At 45.2% G+C, this 24405-nt stretch overlaps 1 protein-coding gene across 2 annotated transcripts in view; it reads left to right on the top strand.

Annotated features, from left to right (window-relative positions):
* noc2l (NOC2-like nucleolar associated transcriptional repressor) overlaps positions 1-23476 on the top strand; it is a 30173-nt gene extending 6697 nt beyond the window's left edge. The window contains exons 11-20 of one of the 2 annotated variants that reach the window (XM_082961468.1): positions 762-901; positions 1461-1572; positions 7414-7473; positions 7852-7965; positions 12564-12665; positions 13429-13572; positions 16779-16892; positions 17334-17466; positions 22270-22380; positions 23079-23475. In XM_082961468.1, coding sequence (XP_082817594.1) covers positions 762-901; positions 1461-1572; positions 7414-7473; positions 7852-7965; positions 12564-12665; positions 13429-13572; positions 16779-16892; positions 17334-17466; positions 22270-22380; positions 23079-23236 — 1188 coding nt within the window. In that variant the 3' untranslated portion in view covers positions 23237-23475. 2 annotated transcript variants of the gene reach the window in all.
* The last annotated feature ends 929 nt before the right edge of the window (positions 23477-24405 follow it).

Genomic DNA, 24405 nt, shown 5'->3' with positions numbered 1-24405 from the left:
ACCATTTTCGCTGTAGTGTCCAAAACGTCTTTCAAGCTGTCGTGCATTCCCTTTGCAGCAAGAGCCTCTTGGTGGATGTTGCAGTGTATTGGGAGCAACTGCTTGCACGCGCATTACCACTCCACTATGTCTTCCTGTCATGGCTTTTGCGCCATCAGTACAGATACCAACACATCTTGACCACCAAAGTCCATTTGATGTCATAAAGCTATCCAGTACTTTAAAAATATCCTCTCCTGGTTTCCAGTGGTTTGCAGAGGATGTCTTCCTTAATTGACCCCCCATAAACGTAATGGACATATACCAGGAGCTGTGCCAGGCCCACCACGTCTGTTGACTCATCCTGCTGTAACACATAGAATTCACTGGCTTGTATGCAAAGCAGTAATTGTTTCAAAACATCTCCTGCCATGTCAGTGATCCATCGTGAAACGGTGTTGTTTGAAGAAGGCATTGTCTGTATATATTTTTTTTTTTTTTGACTCCTATGGCTTATAATTCAAATTGTCATGTTTCTAAATGTCTGCGCAAGAGTGAAGGTTTCCCGCGAGAGCTTAACGGTTAATGTATTTAAAAATAATTTCAATCACTTTTTTATTTGGCGTACCCCCGACAGCTATGTAGCCCTGGGGAACCCCAGTTTGGGAATACCTGGTCTAGACCATTGCTCGTCTAACTGTAACCACCAGCAATTGCATGTACATCGGTGCTGATGTTAAATGTGATGTACTTTAAGGTGTGTGTGTTTTTGATCCCTGCAGGAGACATACCAGTCGGTGTATAACTGGCAGTTTGTCCACTGCCTGTACCTGTGGTGTCGTGTGCTCAGCACCCTGCACCCCAGCGACGTCCTGCAGCCCCTCATCTACCCACTGTGCCAGGTCATAGTGGGCACCATCAAGTGGGTACACACACACACACACACACACACACACACACACACACACACACACACACACACGACCTATGGGCTTAACTTGGGATCATACTGTTTCATGGGCTCTGCTACTGTCGAACACACTACCAGGATGTCACACAGAGATCTGTGGGGAAGGAGAATACTGCATCGCTTTTCTGAAAGTGTAACATGAATATAAAGCTAAACCATCTGTTTTTCACCTAGTTGTTGTATAGATCAACAATAACACGTGCTTTAGTATGTATACCCTATGTTAGGGTAGGATGTCTAGTTAGCATGATACGACCAGCCTATGGTCTCTGCAGATTTTCTATTGGTTATCCGTCTTTGACTTGAAATACAATCACATAACATAAAAACGTTTACAGACTAAGCCTAGACTAAAAAGCATGCTCAATAGGGGGGGGGGGGGGGGGGAGAATTTGGTCCACGACTAGGCTTAATCTGTCTGTGAAACTGCACCAAAAAGTTTAACTTCGTGCTTTCACCAGCAGGTGGTAGTGTTGACCGCTGTTGTGAATCTATCTGTCTTACTGTGCAGGCTGGTACCCACTTCACGCTACTACCCTTTGAGGATCCACTGTGTGCGAGCCCTCACCCTCCTCTCTGGCAGCACCCACACCTTTGTGCCCGTTCTGCCCTTCCTACTGGAGGTAAGACCCCTTACCCCCTGCCAGAGGTGCTCATCTCCTCCCAGAGCAATACTCTCGTGGGCTTATATTTACCAAGCATCTCAGAGTAAGTGCTCTGATCTAGGATCAGTTGGGCCTTTTTCTTTACTTGATAATGAATAAGAGTACATTGACAGCAGGACCTGATCATAGATCAGCACTCCTGCTATTTGACTCTTTGTGAATAGGGATCCTGCTGGCTTTGGCTCCCCACCCTACTGTAGCTCAACTAGTTCAGGGCTCTCCAACCCTATTCCTGGAGAGCTGCAGTCCTGTAGGTTTTCACTCCAACCCTATTCCTGGAGAGCTGCAGTCCTGTAGGTTTTCACTCCAACCCTATTCCTGGAGAGCTGCAGTCCTGTAGGTTTTCACTCCAACCCTATTCCTGGAGAGCTGCAGTCCTGTAGGTTTTCACTCCAACCCTATTCCTGGAGAGCTGCAGTCCTGTAGGTTTTCACTCCAACCCTAATCTAGCACACCTGATTCTAATAAGCAGCTGGTTGATAAGCTGAACAGGGTTAGTTACACCTGGGGTGGGAGTGAAAACCTACATGAGGGTAGCTCTGCAGGAACAAGGTTGGGGAGAACTAGTTCATCGCTAACCAGGACCTTGATCAGCTGAGTCTGGTATGTTAACTTACAACAGGGTTGGCTCAAAACTCTGCACGCATTCTCAGTAGCTCACTAGGACGAGGGTTGGCCACCCCTGCCGTAAGCACTTGTGTGGCCTAGATCAGAAAAGGTTGAATAGATGTGAGCAATATGGCGAGAGGACAGCATTGGGCGACAGACCCAATGGAAACACAATGTGGGAGTGTTGTAACATTTTGTAAGGTGTCAGTGGAAAGCAGTCTGTAGGTCTCAACAGCTAAACACGGTGTAGGTTCTGAAAGATGAGGGGGAGGAAGTAAATCTGAGTGGTTTGTGACATCAACCTTAACCCCTGCACTAGTCTCTTCCTACTAGCAGACTTTGCTGATAGCTTCTTTATTGAGGTAAAGTGGACTTACTATGTGATACGTGGTTGTCTCACCTAGCTATCTTTAGATGAATGTACTAACTCTAACTCGCTCTGGATAAGAGCGTCTGCTAAATGACTAAAATGTCAAATGTTAGACACCTTTGTTATTAGTGCAGGTCCCAAACTGTCAACGTTTTCAGTTTGACTGCGTGTGTTGGTGTGCATGCGTGTGTTGGTTTGACTGCGTGTGCATGCGTGTGTTCGCACTGCGAACAGCCCATTCCATCTCATCCCAAAGATTCTCTATTGGGTTGAGGTCTGGGGACTGAGCAGGCCACTCAAGTAAACTGAACTCACTGTCATGTTCCAGGCAATGTTTTTCCACTCCTCAATTGTCCAGTGTTGGTGATGGCGTGCCCACTGGAGCCGTTTCCTCTTGTTTTTAGCTGATAGGAGTGGAACCCGGTTTGGTCGTCTGCTGCAATAGTCCATACGTGACAAGGATCGACGTTCAGAGATCGCCGTGTACTGGGCTCTAATTTGCCTGTTTGTGGGCCCGCCTGTTAGCTTGCGCGATTCTTGCCGTTCTCCTTTGACCTCTCCTCAACAAGCTGTTTTCACCCACAGGACTGCCACTGACTGGGTGTATTTTGTTGTTTGTCGCAACCTTCTCGGTAAACCCTGGACACTGTCGTTTCTGGACACCGTCTGTTTAAGATGCTGGAACCGGTGCACCTGGCGCTGACGATCATACCACGCTCATTTTTAACGTTCAATCAAACTAACTGAATGCCTCTGCCTGACTTTTATATGGCAAGCCACGGCCACTTGACTCACTGTCTCTGTGAGTGAACCATTTCTGTGAACGGGGTGGTGCACCTAATTAACTGGCCACTGAGTGTACTGTTAAGTGAAGTGTCGTAGTTCGGTGTTGTGACAAACAATGGATGTTATTAGGGTGGGAATTGCCTGGGACCTCGCGATACATTAACACTGTACTTAGGTGCCGATACGATATGTATTGCGATTCGATACTGATTTTATTGCGATTCGACGTTCAAAACATATCGCTCACAAGATGTCTGCTGCAGAGGGACAAGGGAGAGCATGAGAAAACAAGCTTTCATCAGTCATGGAAATAAAGGTTCTGAAAACAAATTGGCTCCCTATTTAAAAACAAGTAGGAGAACAAGCTATAATGGAAAAATACTGCCGTTTTGTTGCAGGTACAGCCAACTAGTGCAAAATAATGTGATATCTCAATGATACCTCGTCAAAAATAATATCCCGATATGTAACTATCGATAAAACATGTTATTTTTTCCCCCCATCATTAGATGCTACGGCCAAATGTAAAGCAAGTGCCGTGCTACGAAGGTTCAACTCTGGTAACGTTACTGCCCTTTAGCGAAGCCTGTGAAATCTGGTGCGTTATAGTTCATCTTTGCAAAGGGTGTTCCTCAAACTCTGGGGCAGAAAACACATAGCCGGTTACAAAGCAGTGCTACGCTGTGTGATGTACGGGTTATCAGGGACTGGGCCAAATTCCCTTTGCGCCACCCCCATTTAGCCAGCTAAGTAGCTGTGTGAGAGTACTTGATGCCGTTCACTGAGGGTTAGTGGGATCCTTGGGATGACCCTACGCTAAACCTTAACTCCTAACCATAACCCGAACCTTAACTTCAATGGGGTAGGGAGGGTTCCGGATAGCAATGACCGTTCACTTGGGGCGAGAGGCAGCACTGTGCCAGCGGCGGATTTTGTGATTGATGGGTTTTTCTTTCAAGTGACAACTACCAGAATTCAGTGGCTACAGCCCTACAATCATTGAAAACTTTTAAATTGTGTCCTACGTCGTTGTTTTCCAGCCAGCTCAGTTCAGAGCCTAGGCACGTTTCTTTCTGGAATCAGAATCAGTGCTTCTACATTTTTTATCTGGCCCTTATATTAATGTTATTTTCTCAAATTTAAGAAATCAGCTTTCTGAGTATCTTTTGTAGGGCTTTTTAAAGATTTTTTTTTTTAGCACAATCCAGAAAGAAAAAGTACGAATGTTTTAATTCCAGCTATAATAAAAAAATATTGGTAGATGTATCGGTTATTAGTGAATATTTTCACCAGGGGTTGGAACTTGGATTCTTTTCTCTTTTTTTCGTTCCGTTCCACTGATCTGACCAGCTAAATAAAGTTTGGAACTGGTTCAAACCCAAAAAAGGTACTGGTTTTGTTCTTGTCTGTTCCTTTTTAAACCCCAGACTCTTATTTTTTACTTTTTTAATTCTTCATTAAATCACTTCACCCATCATGCAGTGCAGATATAGTAGGCAAGCTATAGCTCAGTGAGCTGTTTACATGCGTTTACTACACGTCTTATCTTTTTTTGTAGTTAATAAATCCAATGTGAAATGTGGTAACTATAGTATTCCTAACTAGCTGATCTCTAGAATCGAAACCAAAAATCCGCTATCGGTTGGCTCTAGTCTTTCTGTCAGTCAGTGGGTGTTAGCCTGTGTTGGGGAGTCGACTCCAAAATAATAGGTGCCTTTCCCGTCGACTCCCATTTCTGTGTCAAGCTTCGATCCCGCTAGGAATCGACTCCTAAGATACAGTATTTTTGCAACGGAGTAAACTGATTTCCGTAGTCTACTTCGAGAACACAAACTCTTGCATCTTTCTCAGCAAAGAAAGAGCCCGCTAGCGAGGGAGAGCGAGAGATGGAGGGGCACAGGAAGGCATGTCGGCCATCAGGCAGCCTGCCAGAACCACGCATCGGTAATTGAAAGACCTAGGCTATCGCAGTGCTGTATTTCGCAATGTCTCGCGCAGATTCACTAAAGCAGGGGTAATCAATGAGTAGGCTGAGCTATTCTACAAGCAACAGACCGAAGACCAAACGCACACTAGTGTTTTTATAGAGAAGAGAAAGAGCAGCAGGCGAGAGAAAGAGAGAGCGAGAGAGAGGATCGGGGGAGGCAAAGAGACGGTCAAAACAGTGCGCATAGGTTATATCTTGGTAATCTGTATTTAGCAATGCCTCGTAAATTCACCTAACATATATATTAAGCCATCACTGAGTGGCTAAGCTATTCTTCATAGTGCCAGTGAATTGAAGTTGAACATCGCCAAATGCATCAGTTTAATTAGGCCTAAATGTGCAATAAAAAGTATTTAATAAAAAATACAGACTGGTACCTCTCCACGAACAGGGTTGGAGAGCCCTGTGCTAGGCAATAGATCGCAAAGCAGCATCCCCACTAAACTTTTAGAAAAATGGCACGTTTACTTTCTCATCCATAAATAGTCAAGTGCAAGTACGGTTCAGCAGCTCAAATCAGCAGGATGTGGGGCATTGTTATTAGGAGGGACGTCTACCATGGATGGATCGCTAAAATAATGATTGTGATCGCACTTCATCAATTTAAATATTATGGGGAGCCCAATACATTTGGCAGGCAAGCACGTGTTATCAGTGTGTGTGGCCTATTATCGTCTAGACATGATGTTGAAATATCTTCACGCCTACATAAGAGGCGATTCAACTTGAAAAAATGTGGAATTACAGGATGCAGTTTTAGAAAAACGAATCCTATGTGAATCGTCCTCTGGAATAACGCACGTGCTTAGATCATGTCACAACCAACGTCTCTAGTAATACCCGTCCGAATAGGGCTATAACACGGGAAAGAATAGGCTTATCAGCCTGGAGTGAGCCGCATCATCCCGTGGGATCCGTCAAGGCTGCACGCAGCAGAAATATTCTAGTTCCTACACATCACCTTCTACATTCAAACAAAGTAGGCTTTTTCTAGGCAAATGGGCAGCGTCAAGCTCCTGTCAATCCTCTAGAACGCAAATGTAGTCTTTTTATAATGAGGTGGTGTGTTTGTGTGTGCGCACATCCATTTCAGCTTGTTTTGGGAGTCGAGCAAGAGTCAAAATATCCTGGACTCGTGCACCACTAGTGGTAAGCTAGCGTGAGATCGGCAGTATGGAAGCGACCGCTTGGCCTTGTGGGAGTGGTCACCGTGTTGTGTGGACGGTTTGACCAGAGCGATGAAGACAAGGCTGTGGTTTACGCTCTGCTCCTAAAGCTCTCTGCAGACCACATCCTTTCTGCCTATGGCGCAGCCGTCCACCCCCCCACCCCAGCACACACACACACTCCAAGACCCCCTAGCAGCGCACAGTGTTTATTTGTGACACACTCCATTTCCTGTCTTCTTTTTTACTGTTCCCCTCGTTAAAGAGAAAAGCGAGGCTGAGGTGCTCGCTGCTACTGTTTTAATTGGAGCAGCAGAACCAACCACGATATGCTCCTCCGTGTTTGTCTGCTGTGGGCGGAAGGCTGCGCCATAGGCAGAGAGGATGTGATCTGCAGAGCACGTTAGGAGCAAAGCGTAACCACATCGCTGGTCAGACTACACACATGCACGCACTCCAGACCATCACGGTGATACCCCCAACAAGGACAAGCTGTTGCCTCCCTACTGCCATTTTCATGCTAGCTTACTACAGGAGGTCAACACTCACTAAGACACGCGCACACACCATATACAATAACACAGACCACACACACATCCATGCACACCACACGTGTGTGTGTGTGTGTGTGTGTGTGTGTGTGTGTGTGTGTGTGTGTGTGTGTGTGTGTGTGTGTGTGTGTGTGTGTGTGTGTGTGTGTGTGTGTGTGTGTGTGTGTGTGTGTGTGTGTGTGTGTGTGTGTGTGTGTGTGTGTGTGTGTGTGTGTGCGCGCTGCTCCAAGGGGTTCGGGTGGTATATGATTTGGTGCTTCCTGCTCCAGTGGCTCCCTCTGTATCAGGGCTGACCCATGCCTTCCCACTTCCCCCCTGGCTCCCCCGCAGACTGCCACCACATCCGATGTTTGTACAGACAGACTGGGCCAAGAGCGCTCCACTCACCTGGTACCAACGACCTCACACACACACAGCGATACGTAAAAACACAAGATAATATACAGAGCTAGGCCTATCTATCGCACCTAAACACGCACACTGAGATGTACAAAATATAGGTAAAAACACAAATATACACTTACATACTATGCTTTTTTTCAAGCTTTACTTTGGCTATATCTTTCCATTGAACATTTTACTAGTGTCTATTGTCAGGAGTCTGAATGATTTTCCATGAGACAAGCCATGGAATGATAACCAAATGATGCTGAGGTCTGGCTTGTGTGTTTGAGGGCACTGTCGCTGTTGTGTAAGCTGTGTCATGACTTTGCAAATGTTGCATGATTTCTGAACGTACTAATTTTGTGTTCATTGCTTGTTGTTTAGATCATCCATCAGGTGGACTTCAACAAGAAGCCTGGCCGGATGAGTGTGAAGCCCATCAAATTTGATGTTATCCTGAAGCTCAGCAACACCAACATGCAGGAGAAGGCCTACCGGGTGAGTACTGCTAGCTTAGCATGCCAACTAACTAGGCTTGTCTGCCACAGGAGAAGACTTAGACTGGGGGGAGTACTGCTAGCTTAGCATGCCAACTAACTAGGCTTGTCTGCCGCAGGAGAAGACTTAGACTGGGGGGAGTACTGCTAGCTTAGCATGCCAACTAACTAGGCTTGTCTGCCGCAGGAGAAGACTTAGACTGGGGGGAGTACTGCTAGCTTAGCATGCCAACTAACTAGGCTTGTCTGCCGCAGGAGAAGACTTAGACTGGGGGGAGTACTGCTAGCTTAGCATGCCAACTAACTAGGCTTGTCTGCCACAGGAGAAGACTTAGACTGGGGGGAGTACTGCTAGCTTAGCATGCCAACTAACTAGGCTTGTCTGCCACAGGAGAAGACTAGCTTAGTTAGCATGTATTATTTGTGTCAGGAGTAGCCTTAGAACTGGGTAAATCCATTTGAATTCAATCACTTTTTGACAGCACCTCTTTTGATTTGAACAAAACCTTACATATTTACCCATTTGTACAAGTACTCAAAGTGACTTTTTGGACCTGAATGCCCAAACATTCATGAGATTAAGGTGCTAAAAGTTTATCCGTTTTACATACCCCACCATGAGACATGCATGGTCTTTATCACTGAAAAGATAATCGGGTGTGGTTGATATTATTTTAAAAGCTTATTAACAGCGTTGTCAAACTATTTGATCATTTCTGGAAAATGTATTTTAAAACAATTTTTTTAACCTTGAACGTCAATTATCTAAAAACGTGTAAATGGAAATCTTAATTTCAAATACAGTGCATTCGGAAAGTATTCAGACCCCTTGACTTCCACATTTTGTTACGTTACAGCATTATTCTGAAATGGATTACATTTCTCTTCCTCAAATGTACTCCATAATGTACTCCATAATGACAAATCGAATAACAGGTTTTTAGAAATTTGTTTCACATTTATGTAAATAAGGTATTTCTGTTTCTTTATTTTAATAAGTATTCAGACCCTTTGCTATAAGACTTGAAATTGAGCTCAGGTGCATCCTGTTTCCAATGATCATCCTTGATGTTTTTTACTACTTGATTGGTAAATTCAATTGACTGGATATGATTTGGAAAGGCACACACCTGTCTATATAAGGTCCCACAGTTGATAGTGCATGTCAGAGCAAAAACCAAGCCATGAGGTTAAAGGAATTGTCCGTAGAGCTCCGAGACAGGATTGTGTTGAGGCACAGATCTGGGGAAGGGTACCAACATTTTTCTGCAGCATTGAAGGTCCCCAAGAACAGTGGCCTTCATCTTTCTTAAATGGAAGAATTTGGAACCATCAAGACTCTTCCTAGAGCTGGCCACCTGGCCAAACAGAGCAATCGGGGAGAAGGGCCAAGAACCCGATGGTCACTCTGAAAGAGATGGAGATGGGAGAACCTTTCAGAAGGACAACCATCTCTGCAGCACGTCACCAATCAGGCCTTTATGGTAGAGTGGCCAGACGGAAGCCGCTCTTCAGTAAAAGGCACATGACAGCCCTCTTGGAGTTTGCCAAAAGTCACCTAAAGGACTCTGACCATGAGAAGCAAGGTTCTCTGGTCTGATCAAACCAAGATTGAACTCTTTGGCCTGAATGCCAAGCGTCATGTTTGGAGAAGCATGGTGGTGGCAGCGTCCTGCTGTGGGAATGTTTTTCAGAGGCAGGGCCTGGGAGACTAGTCACGATCGAGGGAAATATGAACAGAGCAAAGTACAGAGGGATCCTTGATGAAAACCTGCACCGGAGACCAGAAAGCAGCTGTGCAGCGACGCTCCCAATCCAACCTGACAGAGCTTGAGAGGATCTGCAGAGAAGAATAGGAGAAACTCCCGAAATACAGGTGTGCCAAGCTTTGTAGCGTCATACCCAAGAAGACTTGAGGCTGTAATCGCTGCCAAAGGTGCTTCAACAAAGTACTGAGTAAAGGGGCTGAATACTTAGTTAAATGTGAGATTTCTGTTTTTTATAAAAGCAAAAATGTACAAGAATTGTTTTTTCCTTTTTCATTTTGGGGTGGATTGAGGGGGGGGAAATACTATTTAATACATTTTAGAATAAGGCTGTAAGTTATTAAAATGTGGAAAAAGCAAAGGGGTCTGAATACTTTCCGAGTGCACTGTATGTTGTAGCTTAGACCCTATTTTACATCATCTAAGGTTTTGTGTTGTGCCTGCCATCGGTGCTCTTGAATACAGGGTGGGTGTCATGTTTTTGCTGATAAATGTACTAAAATGTGAATAATATATCTTCTAATTCAACTTTCAAGTGGTACCACAAAGTTGGTTGAAGGTCCACACATCAGAGAATGTTGGCTTGAATGGGAATATCTGTTTTAAATTATACTGTCAAGCCTCCATAGGAAACCTTTTGAAATCATAGAAATATAGATAATAGAACAGACATGACCATTTTAGGTTGACATTCAATGGTGGGTGGACCCTTTGTGGTAGTAATTAGAAGTAAACATTTTAATTGAACTTAAATTGAAATGGTGTACCATCAAAATGTTACTGGTCTGAAGGGATGGGTCACTTCTATTAATTTTATTTCTGTGATTGAAATTACACCCACCCTGTTTGTAAGAGCATTTTTAGGTAATTGACATTAAAGGTTTAAAATGACATTTTGATAATAAAATACTTTGACAACTGTTTGTAAGCTTTTAAATTATGTCAAACTCAACTTTTGATCTTTTCCAATGATGAAGACATGGATGTCTCATGGTATGGTGGGGTATGCAAAATGGGTCCCCTTTTAGCACCTTTATCTACTGAATGTTTTGGCATTCAGGTCCAATAAGTAACTTTCTGACCACTTCTTCCATGGGCAAACATGTATGGAAAGTCAAAGTTTTAGGGTCAATACCTTTTGAATTCTATTATGAGATTCATATGATATTGTTAGTTTAACGGGTAGTTCTAGTTCTGTCCTCAAGCACCTAGTGGTCAATATAGTATCTTCTCATGCCACTTTACGTCTTGATACTTTAATCATCTCAATGAAGACTTCAATTAGGCTACCACTAATTAGGCATGCGTATTGTCTGTGCACCTCTCCTTTAACTGGGTTATTTCTGTGACTTGTTTTGGAAAGCTTAATGGTGATGCACCTGTTTTCCAATGGTTGCCGAGATTGTGGAAGCATCTACAATGGTGTGGCTTGGCCCCTTTAGTACAAGGATGGCTGGAGGTCAGAGGTCATGAATATCTCTTAGCCCTAGCTATTTTAGGGTGTTTTAGAGAACATGTGTGACTAGCTTAGGATGTCTATTGTATGAGTGGCCAAAGTCTACAGGTTGAAAGTAGCATGTCCTTCAAAGATCAATCTGCAGGAGAACTGTGAAAGTGTGTCTTGTTGTCCTGCATCAGCACATTAGTTTCACATCTTTGCTGTCTTGGTTGTAAGTCCTAGACGGCTACCTTGCCTAATCAGTAAGAATTGATTTAGTATTACGGCTAATATGCAATTCCCTTTAATTCCACCCGCCCTCAAATAAAACAAATATATTGGAAATCATACCAGATTAGATTACGGCGCACTACTCGACCTGTTGTCTGTGTCACTGTAATAGAATAACGATGGCATTCTAACGCGTGGAAACGAGCAGCTGATCAACTCCATGTCTAGGCCCTACTAGTTCATGTGTATTTTCACACTCCTCCCTAACACACGGTGTTACCCACCGTGTGTGCATAAGGGGATTGAGGGCAGCGGGCAAAAGCCGACGTAAGGGGCTCTGACCAAACCAAGAGGATTGCCACACGGCCCTCTGGGATTATCCCTTGCGCTCCGCTGGTCAGGACTGGCTTTCGGTGCTGTTGCCAGGGGCAACCAACGCCACCGGCTCCACCAATTGCTTCTACCGTGCAGTCGGTGCCTGGTGACCCACCCTTGCTACTGCCAGACATGGCTAAATTAACACCTGTCTGACCATTAGACCAAGTAGAGTGTCTGACTACAGTAGGCTGTATGTGACCTGCAGTACAGAAATTAGCGTTATTACTATAATGTAACTGAAATGGATAGAACATTCTCTCATCATTTTTTGCTTTGCTTCTGTAGCATTCCATGTTATTTCTGCCGTGTTGGCGGACCCATGCCAAATCGTTTAGAATCGAGGACCGTGTCTTTGGATGAGCTGGTGGTGATGTCTTAACTGGGGGTCAGGGGTTAAGTGTGGGTGTGTGGCCAGTCCAGTATCCACTGGGGTTAGTACAGAGCCATGGGGGGTGCCACACGTTGGCAGCACCAGGTGGCAGACAGCAGGTGACCGCTTAGCGATAATCGGATACGTCAGGTAAATCCAGTCTGTACTGACGGCTGTACTCGCATAAATAGCTGCGATCTGTAAAGTGTGTGTTTGAGACTTAACCTGAGGTGTGGCGTTAGTGCGCTGAGGTGTCTCCCTGTAATCTAGCTCGATGTTTGCACGTGTCTTCTCACAGATCAACTCCCCCCTTTCTCCCAACAAGCCTCTTGAATGTTAATGTGAATATCACATTGGTGTGTGTGTGGTCCCTTCAGTTTTTATTTTCTGATTTGTATACTTTTGTGTTGTTTCAGGATGGGCTGATAGAGCAGGTGTATGACCTGATCCTGGAGTACTTCCACTCTCAGGCCTGCTCCATTGGCTTCCCAGAGCTGGCCCTGCCCACCATCATCCAGGTAATACCAGCTCCTTCTCCTCTTCTCTCCACCCCTAGTCAGCTAATAGAACCACTTCACCAATTGATGCAATGGCACAGTGTCCATACCCTAAGCCAGGGATAGGCTACTGGCCCTGGAAGGCAAAAACAAGTTTTGATTCTCTTCTCCTGATCAGCGACTGATTTCAGATTTTCAGACATTTTATTCTACACATTTGGTAAATGGTCAGCTATTCAACATACTAACTAAAACATCTTGAGGTGTTGACTATCAAGTAAAAAAATGAAATCTTAGCTGCTAGCCTTTCTCTACTGGAAACGCAAGCGGCAAGAAACTTGACTTGGTCTTATAGTGAGTAGGCCAGATGGAAAAAGAGGGCGAGAGAGAGGAGGATGAAGAGTAAAGTGTGTCTGTGCTGACCTTTAATGGTTCCACCGGCTTGCTGTTGTTTTTACGGCCCTGTGACCAACCACTGAGCCCACTTCCTGTCAGAGACAGCCAGCGGTGGGTGGGTGGGTGGGAGGCGAGCTCCTCTACAAACTATGCCGAAGGACCAATGAAGCAATAATCTCCCCTCAACAAAGCAAACAACGCATGACTTTTCCTCTTCTACTCCAGTTTTTACTGTTGCCCCACACACACACACACACGCGCTGGGCATAAAGTAGTGACGGTCCAGAGGGGAAAGACAAGCACCAGACTAGGTGATTATATACCGTTTTTCACTCTTCCTCCCTCGTTTCCCCCCCCCCCCCTTTCTACCTCCTCTGCTGCTCCACAGCTGAAAGCGTTCCTGAAGGAATGCAAAGTGGCCAATTACTGCAAGCAGATCCGCCAGCTGCTGGAGAAGGTACAGGAGAACAGCGGCCACATCACAGCCCGGAGACAGAGGGCCGCCTTTGGAGTGGCCGACGCGTCCGCCGTGGTGAGTTTGGCTGTGTGTTGGTGCCCGCCCGCCCGTGAGCAACTGAGCCTGTCTTCTGGGCTGCTGTTCCAGAGCCCTCATTTTACCTCAATGTGCACACGCTCGCAGGCGCGCACACACATACACCTCTTTCCCATCAGTGCCTCTGCTTCCCCAAATATATAGACATGTACCCAGTACGTACATAAGATTTCATGATTAAATTGAGATTTTCAGCAGCCAGCAAGCTGAAATTCAACTATGTGATGGATCATCAGCAGTTGGTTGTTAGATTCCAACTTGTTTTTTTTTACACACACACACACACACACACACACACACACACACACACACCGGTGTCTGCCGGGGAGCTGCCTGGAGCAGTCCCACCTCCTCTTAACCCCCTGTACACCCCCTTCCCAAAACGCATGCACCCGCCATCCTGGGCGAGCTCCTGTAGGAAGTGTCTGGGAAGGTCTCCACCAGCCTAGAGCGTTTAACCATCATGTGCCCCCTGACCCTTAACCCCCTGACCTCTCCTCTGGCTGTGTCTTTTACCCACACAGACAGTGGGGAGATAAGAGCCTAGGCTACACACACTTAGTGGCTGCTGCAGTGAACCCTGAGTAGAGGGAGGGATGCGGGAGGAGATATCCCTAGGTGAACACTGTGGCGCTAGTTAAAGGACAGCGCTGTGGTCATTAGACCTTCCTTTATAGGTTTGAACCAGCCTCACCGCCTTAATGAGGGGACATTATTGTGTGTGTGTGTGTGTGTGTGTGTGTGTGTGTGTGTGTGTGTGTGGCGGAAATGCCCTTTCCTGTGTGTGTTTTCCTCTCACCGTATGCACTCCACCTGCCCCACCAAGCACACACCCTTCCCAGGCTGGATTGCGCCTCCGATCCTGGCTGAGTACCTCGCACCCGTGCTAAAGATTTAAGAGTGAAATGAGAGGGGATGTTGCTGTGTGTAATTTAGCCTGGGAGAAGTGTGTGTTTGTGTGCGCACGCTGCCAGAGACGGACAGCGTGGCACCGGAGGCAGCGCCTGTCGCCACGGCTCCCAGCCCAGAAGGAGCCTTTCGCCATGGCATCTGTCCCCATGCTGCACGGCCGGGGTAGAGGCCAGCCCCCGTTCCAGCTGCAGCGGGCCCCAGACTCCCAAACACAGATCACATTTCAATGGGCCTCAACTGAAGCATAAAGATCTATTTTTCTTGGTAGGCCTATGCTTTTTTTAATTTTTTCCAGTTTTGAACGAAAGGTTTTTGCCGTCTTCTAGAGTAGGTAGGCTAGGTGTGAGGGAACAGCTGTGCTAAATACTCAACCCGAATCCGATAGCATTGTTTTGTCTGGGTTTGAAGTGTTCACAAAAGCACTGGGTCTTTCTGCTCACGTTCTGTCCTCTTTGTGCTGGGGCCCAGCCTAATAACCGCCACTGCAAATTGTCGTAAATAGGTTTAGCTAACCGACGAAGGAAGCTGCGGTCTATACGCTCTATTGGATTTGGTGGTCAGATAATCCTATTGGGCCTGATCAATACCATCCGCAAAGACCTTTAGGGGAAGGGCTGGCGTAGATTCTCCAGTCTCCTCTTTCAGCTTCTCTTCTCGCTCTCTCTCTTGCTCTGTCGCTCTGACCACCATTTGCCTCATGCAGCACGACACATCCTTCGCATAGAGTTGATCAGGCTGTTGGGCCGTACATTATCATGCTGAAACATGAGGTTATGGCGGCAGATGAATGGCATGACTATGGGCCTCATGATCTCGTCCCGGTATCTCTATGCATTCATATTTCCATACATAAAATCCAATTGTGTTCGTTGCCCATACCATAACCCTACCGCCACCATGGGGCACTCTGTTCCCAATGTTGACATCAGCAAACCGCTCGCCCACACGATGCCATATACGCTGTCTGACATCTGCCCGGTACAGTTAAAACCGGGATTAATCCGTGAAGCGCACACTTCTCCAGTGGCCATCGAAGATGAGCAATTGCCGAACTGCAATTAGGTCAAGACCCTGGTGAGGATGACTAGCACGCAGGCGAGCTTCCCTGAGGCAATTTCTGACAGTTTGTGCGGAAATTCTTTGATTGTGCAAACCCACAGTGTCATCAGTCTGGGTGGCTGGTCTCAGACGATCTCGCAGGTGTAGAAGCCGGATGTGGAGGTCCTGGGCTGGCGTGGTTGTGAGGCCGGTTGAACGTACTGTCCAATTCTCTAAAAAGACATTGGAGGCGGCTTATGGGAAATGAACATTAAATTCTCTGGAATCAGTTCTGGTGGACATTCCTGTAGTCAGCTTGCCAATTGCACAATCCTTCAAATCTTGAGACATCTGTGGCATTGTGTTGTGACACAACTGCGCGTTTTAGTGGCCTTTTATTGTCGCCAGCACAAGGTGCACCTGTGTAATGATCATGCTGTTTAATCAGCTTCTTGATAAGCCACACCTGTCAGGTGGATGGATTATCATGGCAAAGGAGAAATGCTCACTAACAGGGAAGTAAACAAATTTGTGGACAACATTTTGAGATATAAGCTTTCTGTGCATATGGAACATTTCTATGATCTTTTATTTCAGCTCATGAAACATGGGACCAACACTTTGCATGTTGCATTTTATATTTTTGTTCGGTATAAATTGAAGTGAAAGTACACAACAATACCCAGACATTTAGATGAAATCAGATGTCAATACGCCTCGGAAAGGAATAAACTGAGATCCGTCTCGTCAGTAATGGCTCAAAACCCGTCTTCCTTTATTATATTAATACTTGAACTCCAAGTATTGATTTTAAAAAAGGGTGGGGAGTGGGGTTTCTTCTAGGTAGTGTTAGCTAGCGCTAGTCGGCTGAACCTGCACCAAAAAGCCTGTATTTTTCATCCTAACGCTTTTTCGCCATCTTTTTAAATAGTGAGTCATGTTTTAAGCACTTATGTCCCTGACTGATCAAAATGTGTTTTCTCATGCAGACATATAGTGATCAATATGTCTGGAACATCAAATTGCAATAAAATCGCAGTATCAAATCGCAGTACATATAGAACTGTGAGAATCACAATACATCATATCGGCATCTTAAGTATCGTGAGGTCCCTGGCAATTCCCAGCCCTAACACACACACACACACACACACACACACACACACACACACACACACACACACACAAATACAGAGTGGCTATGTAACAAGTGTGTTTCATGGTTGTGTGTGCAGGCGAAGTGGGAGAAGCAGACTGCGGAGGAGGGGACTCCCCTCACCAGGTATTACAGCCAGTGGAAGAAGCTAAGGGAGAAGGAGATCCAGCTGGAGATCTCTGGGAAGGAGAGGGTAACTATCACACACACACACACCTACATACCAACTGTTTTAAGATAAAAGGGTTTTCAGGGCATTCATCCAAATTCAACAAACGTCCCCATCCTATTTTACAAACGATACATGTAACTTGCAGGTTTGAGTGAGATAATGCATTGATGTCAGTGGGAAATTGGCGGAATTGTTGAAGGTTGCACGCAAACAATTTGGAAGAATTTGACCTCGTTATTCGTTTGTTATTTTTCAATGGGGCTGTTCCCAGTTTCCAGTGGTTTTTAGGAAATAAATATGGCCTAAATGTTTGTAAAGTGTTTTGTAAGTGACTTTGCTGCATCTTCTGGATCAATGGTCTCATTCTCATGTGGTCCCAAATCACCTGTTTTGACAACAAGTTTTCCATAACACTACATTTTGAAGTGGAGCTGCATATTGACATTTCCTCTCTCATTTAAGATGGAAGACTTGGACCTCCCTGAGATCAAACGCAGGAAAATTCAGGAGAAGAAGGCTGTGGACAAGAAGGAGTTCAAGGATCTCTTTGAGTCCGACAGCGACTCCGATGACGACGGAGGACTCAAAGTCAAAGGTAACCCCATTTACATACACAGCTGGGTCCTATTCATTACACACCAATTGGAAGGATAACATTTCAAAACCGAGAGGGATGACTTGGCCCTGTCCAGTAAGAAACACTCATTTTGGTATCCTGTTGCCAAATTGTCTCACTACATTTCCTGTTAGAGTTGGCCAGTAAAAACTCCCAGTAGTGTCCCTCACCTGATGATGCGCATGCTTGAGGGTCCTATGCATGTCTTGGCCATTAGGAGGCTGCAGTGAGTTGCACAGAGTCCATCTACAGCATGCATCGTCAACTAGATTCAGCCATGGGATTTTTATTTTTATTGGGCGGATGGTCCATGTGCAGGAACATAATTACAAATAATGTTTATACTGTAAATTAACCGCAATAAGCCCAAACCGATATAATTTTTGACTTAAAACCAAATCATTTCAAACCTTATATTTGTATAAAATCATGCGTGGGAATACTTAGGAACATATTTTTTTAATTCAAGTATCTTGGAGCTGATTTCCTGGTGTTTTTACAGGCTTATGTCCAACAATAAATAATACAAAATAAAAAAAGTTTACATTTTTTTGATCACTCAGAATTTGGGTGCCACATAAAACCACCAGTTAGGGAACCCTGATCTACAGACTGTTGGCCAACAGCACAGAAGCACACTCTAACACACACTCACACACTGTAGTACACAATTAAGTGCCTATATGGCAAGGAAACGGCTCCTCATCCCTTTCCGGGATTAATTTTTGGCCTCGCTCTTCTTGAGACAGTACGTTACTTCTCTAATCTGAGTGTAAGCTGTATTGACGTCGATGTTCGTGAATCCTGATCCCATCAATGGCTCATTCTGAGGTAATGTACAACTGACCTCAGTGTAGCCATGCTGCCCTCCCAGCAAGACATGCTCTATCCAATTAGTTGGAGTCTACTTATCTCTCTCTCTCTCCTATATTTCTTTCTCTCTCCTATATTTCTTTCTTTCTCTTATATCCTTCTATATTTCTCTCTCCCTTTCTCGCTCTCAGCTGAGTGCGGCTGTCACTCCTATCTTCCTTTGAGCCCTGTGTGTCTGGCCCTCTGCTCTGGGTCATCCACAGGACACGGGCAGGAGTCCTCTTTTGCAGCTTTACAGTTGGACACGCTCAAGGGAGGGGGGGGGGGACCTTAGAGGTCGGTAGGAGAGAGTGAGGGGGTGGTAGGGGGGTTTTCTTTTCATCTGGTCCTCATTGTAGGGAGAGTCTCCGCAAATGGGCGGGCAGCTGCCGGCGAGCCGCAGGCCCGCCTCGCCCCGGCGGCCCGTCCCCTTGCTCTCGCTCTCAGGAAGCACAGGCTTGGATCCCGGTGGGGGTTCCTAATTCAAACCAGCCCACCGGAACAGCCAGAGGTGGCCGCTCCCCAGTACTTCCCCTACTCCCCCCTCCGCTTCCCTCCAGCTCCCAGGGCTTAACTGGCTGCCCCCGCATGTCCTCCGCACACACCAACCAACCCACCCTCCATCCCTGGGCAGCTTACCAAACTGGTTGGATGGGGTCATCTGAGATGCCCCAGTGGTGGAGATGGAGAGGAGGAACGTTTGAGGGGAGGAGAAGACTGGTTAATATGAATGTGTCTAGTTCTTATTGTGGGTGTCAAGTCCTTCAGGTTGTTTGGGGGCAGACGGGCATGTAGATCCTGCTGTCCCTTACAACCCCAGTCTAGGTCGAAAATATACAGGTTAAGACGAGGATTCTAATATCCCAAGAATTCTAAACCATTGTACTAGCAATGTGAGCGAAAATGACTGGAAGTGAATGTTAGCAGTACGGAATGTTTGCCATCAAAGTGGAAAAATAAATGCAATCGTAGTGAAGTTCAGCTAACTACTCAACAAACACATAGCGTAACTATTTTCCTGTCATTCTATTCATTTAAAAAAATTTCAAATGATCTACATCTGCTTTATTTCTTGATTTCCCAACTGCTGGTCACATTTTCAACCCTTATCCTGTAGCAACAGCGCAGGTCCCATGAATTTTGTTTTTGTTTATTTTCAAATGCCTCCGCGTGGAATTATGACTTTTTCCTAACCTGTATATGTTTGACCTCAACCCCAGTCAGGGAGTGGGTGGGTGGGTCGGCTGGCTGGCTGGCTTTTGGACGGAAAAAAAAAATAAACAGAAAAGTCAATATACTATTTCCGCCGACCAATTGTCCAGGAGAAGAAAGAAAATTCATTGCGAAATAATGTCTATTATTATTTTTTTTTTGCCTCTTCATTGATGGAAATGCCAATAAATACATTTTGACTGGTCATTCTAGGTAGCTCAGTGTGTGTGGTCAATATGCTCTTAGTAGTAAGTGTTGGGAGTGTGGCAATTGAAGTGTCTGCCTCTCTCCTCTTGGCTACCAGCATCTTATCAAACCCTACTTTAAAGCTCAGGGACCACTCTGCAGTGGCCTCTGCTACACACAAGACAGACTCGCCCATTTTACAGAAGGAATTTGTAGCTGTCTGAAGTGAAGCCTGCCTGCTATCTCCATTTTATATATTTAGGCAGCAACTGAGTGTAAGATGTGTGAAATTGGCTGTGGTAAACTCATGAGTAATGTATTCTCAGCTCCATCACCATGCAGGTAATAGGCAATTCCAAGGTGGTTAGATGCTACCTAACTGCCTGCATGTGTACACTTCTGGGCCCATATTCATAAAGCATCTCAGAGTAAGCGAGCCTGATCTAGGATCAGGTCTCCCCTGTTCATGTAAATGTATTAATTATGAGCCAAAATGAAAACTGATCATATATCACAACTCATACTCTGAGATGCTTAATTAAAAGGATACTTCCTGATTTTGGCAGTGAAGCCCTTTAGCTACTTCCGCAGACTAAGTTGAACTCGTGGATACCATTTTTTTTTTCATGCAGTTTGAAGGAAGTTGCTAACTAGTGTTAGCGCAACTTCTAACTGGCGTAAGCACATTGACTGGAAGTCTATGGTAACTGCTAGCATGCCAGTAGATACGATTAACTTCCAGTCATTGTGTTAACACTAGTTAACATTGGCTCGTGAAACTACCTCCCTTTGCCAAGGGGCACATTTTTTATTTAATTTTTGTTTGACATAATAGACTTAGAACACCAGGAAGTCAGCTCAAAGTGATTTTAAGAAATCTGTTCCCAAGTATTCCCACACATAATAGAGAGAAACAAGATCGTATACAAATGTAAGCAACGTTTGAAATGATTGTTTTAGTCAAACATTATACTGTATCTCTTTGGGCTTCTTGAGGTCAATTTTCTATCTACAAATGATTTGTAATTATGTTCTGGCCCCCAAACCATCTGCTCAAGAAAAAATTGGCCCGCGGCTGAATCTAGTTGATGATCCCTGGCGTACAGCATACAGATATTGAGCCTTTGAGTAGAAAATGTGTCAGACAGCACAAGAGCTGCTGCAGCATCTTGCGGTGCTTTCAAGACAACTGGGAAAGAAGACCGAGTTGGATGACCGTTCAAAACTATTTTTTTCCCCCAGTCGGAGCTATTTTTATTTTCCTGTTGAATGCACTGAAGTCGTAAGTGCCCCTTTTTCTCCCCCATTTCTTGATATCCAATTTGTAGTTAGTCTTGTCCCATCGCTGCGTGTAAGATAGGGACTCTGGAAAGGCTAAGGTCGAGAGCCATACGTCCTCCGAAACACGACCCTGCCAAGCCGCACCTATCGCTTAACCTGGAAGCCAGCCGCACCAATGTGTCAGAGGAAACACCGTCCAACTGGCGACTGTGTCAAGGACATCCCGACCGGCCAAACCCTCCCCTCACCCAGACGCCGCCTCATGGGTCTCCCGGTCACGGCCGGCTGCGACACAGCCTGGGATCGAACCTGGATCAGCTGCGTCACCCGGAAGGCCCTCGAGTTCCCAGTAGTTTTGAACGCGGCATCAAATGGCAAGGGAAGGCAGGCTTCATCAGCGCGTCACACCACATTGCAATGAGCTGGAGGCAGTATGCATTAATTGTTTGAAACCTGAACGTTTTAATACATATTACGAGGCATGTCTTACCTTGCTTCAAAATAGCCTATTAGATCTTCTGTCTTTCTAAACTGATATTTTCATCTGTCGCATGAAGCTGCTCGCTTGTGCTATGCCCTTTTTGACAATGGTGTTTTCCCGCTAATTGCATTATGGAACAAACATTTGTGTGTAGTCTACTACCTTATGCACATTTCTGCGCTTAGAATGTGAATAAATAATAGTTTATGGAAAAAAGAATTGCTAAACGTTCTGATCTGTTGCATCAGATTCATTGCATTTTTTTTGTTTTTATTTGACATGTACTGGTTGTATGAATTTTGGATGGATCGTCCCACAACTGTCCCAGGGTCGGTTTGGAATAGGCTATTTATTTCTCGACTAACTGACCAATAGAATAGGTAGCCTAAACTTTTCTAGTAGATTGACAAAGACTAGTGATTTTACTGTTTGTTACTTGTCTTGTTGGCTGAGGCTAAGTAAATGTGGACAGTTATTCTAACATGTTCAAAGTGCACATCCGAATTCGCTAAGAAGGACCGCACATCATTGAATCCTCAACTTGCATGTTCTGTTAATGAGTAACCATAATCTTAATGTGATTTCTGTCATTCTGATTACCGTGGGTGGAACCCCTAATCAGGTTATGCACCCAGTGCATATTGGTCCGGTAAATGAAATGTTGTCGGTCAAATATCCGGCAGCACATTTTCCTTACGGAAACCTTGATCTGAATAAAACCAAGTCAAAGCTAATGAGGAGTATATTCAATTTCTCTCTCTTCTTGCCAGACAAAAAGGGAGGCTCTGACGAGGATGATGACGATGATGCTGATCTTCTTCAAGAGCTGTCTGACCTGAGCGACGATGAGGGGGTGGGGGAAGACCGTGATGGCGCTTCAGGTTTGTGGACTGGCTTCTCTCTCACAGAGCAGGACAAATATGTGCTTTTCACGCTAGTGAGCTGAACCAAGCCAAGCTGTACTGGACTGGCCTGGTTACGCATCCACTGTAGTTTCTGGAACTGTGATGGAAAGGCTAATGCGAAAATGGAACATGCAAGTCAGCGGAGTACGGTTTGGTTCGGGTCTGCACACTAGTGTGAGTATTAGAGGACACATACAGGCCTGGTCCAGAATTGATCTCCAGCCTCCTACCACTTTTGAGTTGACAGATCTGTAAGGAATTTGATGGGGTGTAATTAAAATGGTGATGGCTCCACCTAGCCTTCCAATTGAACTGAGGGGAGCTTCCAACATATTGTTCACTCCATCTAAAGGGAACCTGCCATATTCTCCACTCAACCTCATTTTGGGCAGAACTAATCCCAATCACATTCCAGACCAAGCGATTTACATACATTGCTACCTGATATTGTCTTGTGGTGTGATTTTGTTTTCTACATGTTTAAAATTATCGTATAACATCAGTATAAAAAACAAAAATAATTCTAACTTGGTGTTCCAGACAGTGATCACTCCTACTTAAGGGGCAATCAGGGATTGGTACATAGGCCCAGACTTTGGCATTGTTGTTTGAATCCCAGATTGCCCCTTTAAATGAATCCCTCTTTCATGTTCTTCTTTCTCCTGTCTCTATAGATGATGATGGTGGTGGTGATGATGATGATGATGATGAAGAAGAAGAGGGGGCTAAAGCCTCGAAGGCGCCCAAACAGCTGTCTAGCGTGGCTCTGAAAGAGTTGGCAGAGGGAGACGAGGACTTGGTGGAAGACCTGGAGCTCTCCGACCAGGACTGACACACAGTGACGCGCGCACACACACACACACACAACGATTGGGGGTGGAGAGAAAAGAGTGTTGGCTTGGAGCTCATCTTTCCGTACATTCAATCATTACTGCTTTCCCTGTGGACTCCTTTCTACTATAATTTGTTTCAGTTTGCTCCATCAATGTGTACAGTACAAACATGTTTTTAATACAATTGCACATTACAAACTGACCATGCAATTGTACAAAATAAAAAAGAATTCCTAGACCTATTTGTTTGTTTCTTAGTGAGATACCCTACGTATGTATGTATGCATTGTTCATTTCAGTGTACAGGATTGTGAATGAACAAGTGTGGTGGGTTGTAGCCAATAAGTGTGTGCTTGTGCAAGTACATGAGCACTTGCATTTACTAGGGTTGCCTTTAGTAAAGGTAATTTGTTAGAAGAAAGGGCTTGACTATACTGTAGCTGTGCTGTGCTATCCTATGGTGGGCTGTACCAGGCTGGGTATGGGGGGAGGGATTCCAGCCCCAGGGCAGCAGTGTGCCAGGCAGGCACGGCCATGTCTGATGTCTTGCCAGTCATCTCTGCACAGGTGGTGAAGCAGGAACACAGACTGTCTGTTTCCTTGCCAACTAACACACACACACTTAATCCTCTTTTTTTGCACCATCACTACATTTCCTTCCCTCGTCCTTCCTCTGCTTCTTCAGACTGCCTCTATCATTACTCCTCTGCTCCTTCAGACTGCCTCTATCATTACTCCTCTGCTCCTTCAGACTGCCTCTATATCATTACTCCTCTGCTCCTTCAGACTGCCTCTATATCATTACTCCTCTGCTCCTTCAGACTGCCTCTATCATTACTCCTCTCCTTCCTCTGCTCTCCCCTGCCACTCATTCCCTCTTTCCACTCTCCTTCCTTCTGGTAGTGAGTGTATCAAGGTAACATTGGAACATTCATTAACAACCCCTAGGCACTTGTGTAGATCTGAAAGGACTGGATAGGTATGAGCAATATGGCTAAAATTCCACCTAAAGCTTAGCAGCAAGACATTTGTCTCGTGGTTTTCTACTCGTGGTTTCTCTTTTTTTTTTAACCAGACAAAAGAGACCGTTCCTTGATAAGTAGCTCGTATTTTTTTGCAGTGTATCTATAAGACCTTTTTAAAGGGTGTGTGCATAACCAGGGTTTCC

The sequence above is a fragment of the Salmo salar genome, chromosome 15, assembly GCF_965601325.2.
Source record: "Salmo salar chromosome 15, fSalSal1, whole genome shotgun sequence".
In the NCBI taxonomy this organism is placed as follows: domain Eukaryota; kingdom Metazoa; phylum Chordata; class Actinopteri; order Salmoniformes; family Salmonidae; genus Salmo; species Salmo salar.
This window is presented reverse-complemented; position numbering and strand designations above follow the sequence as displayed.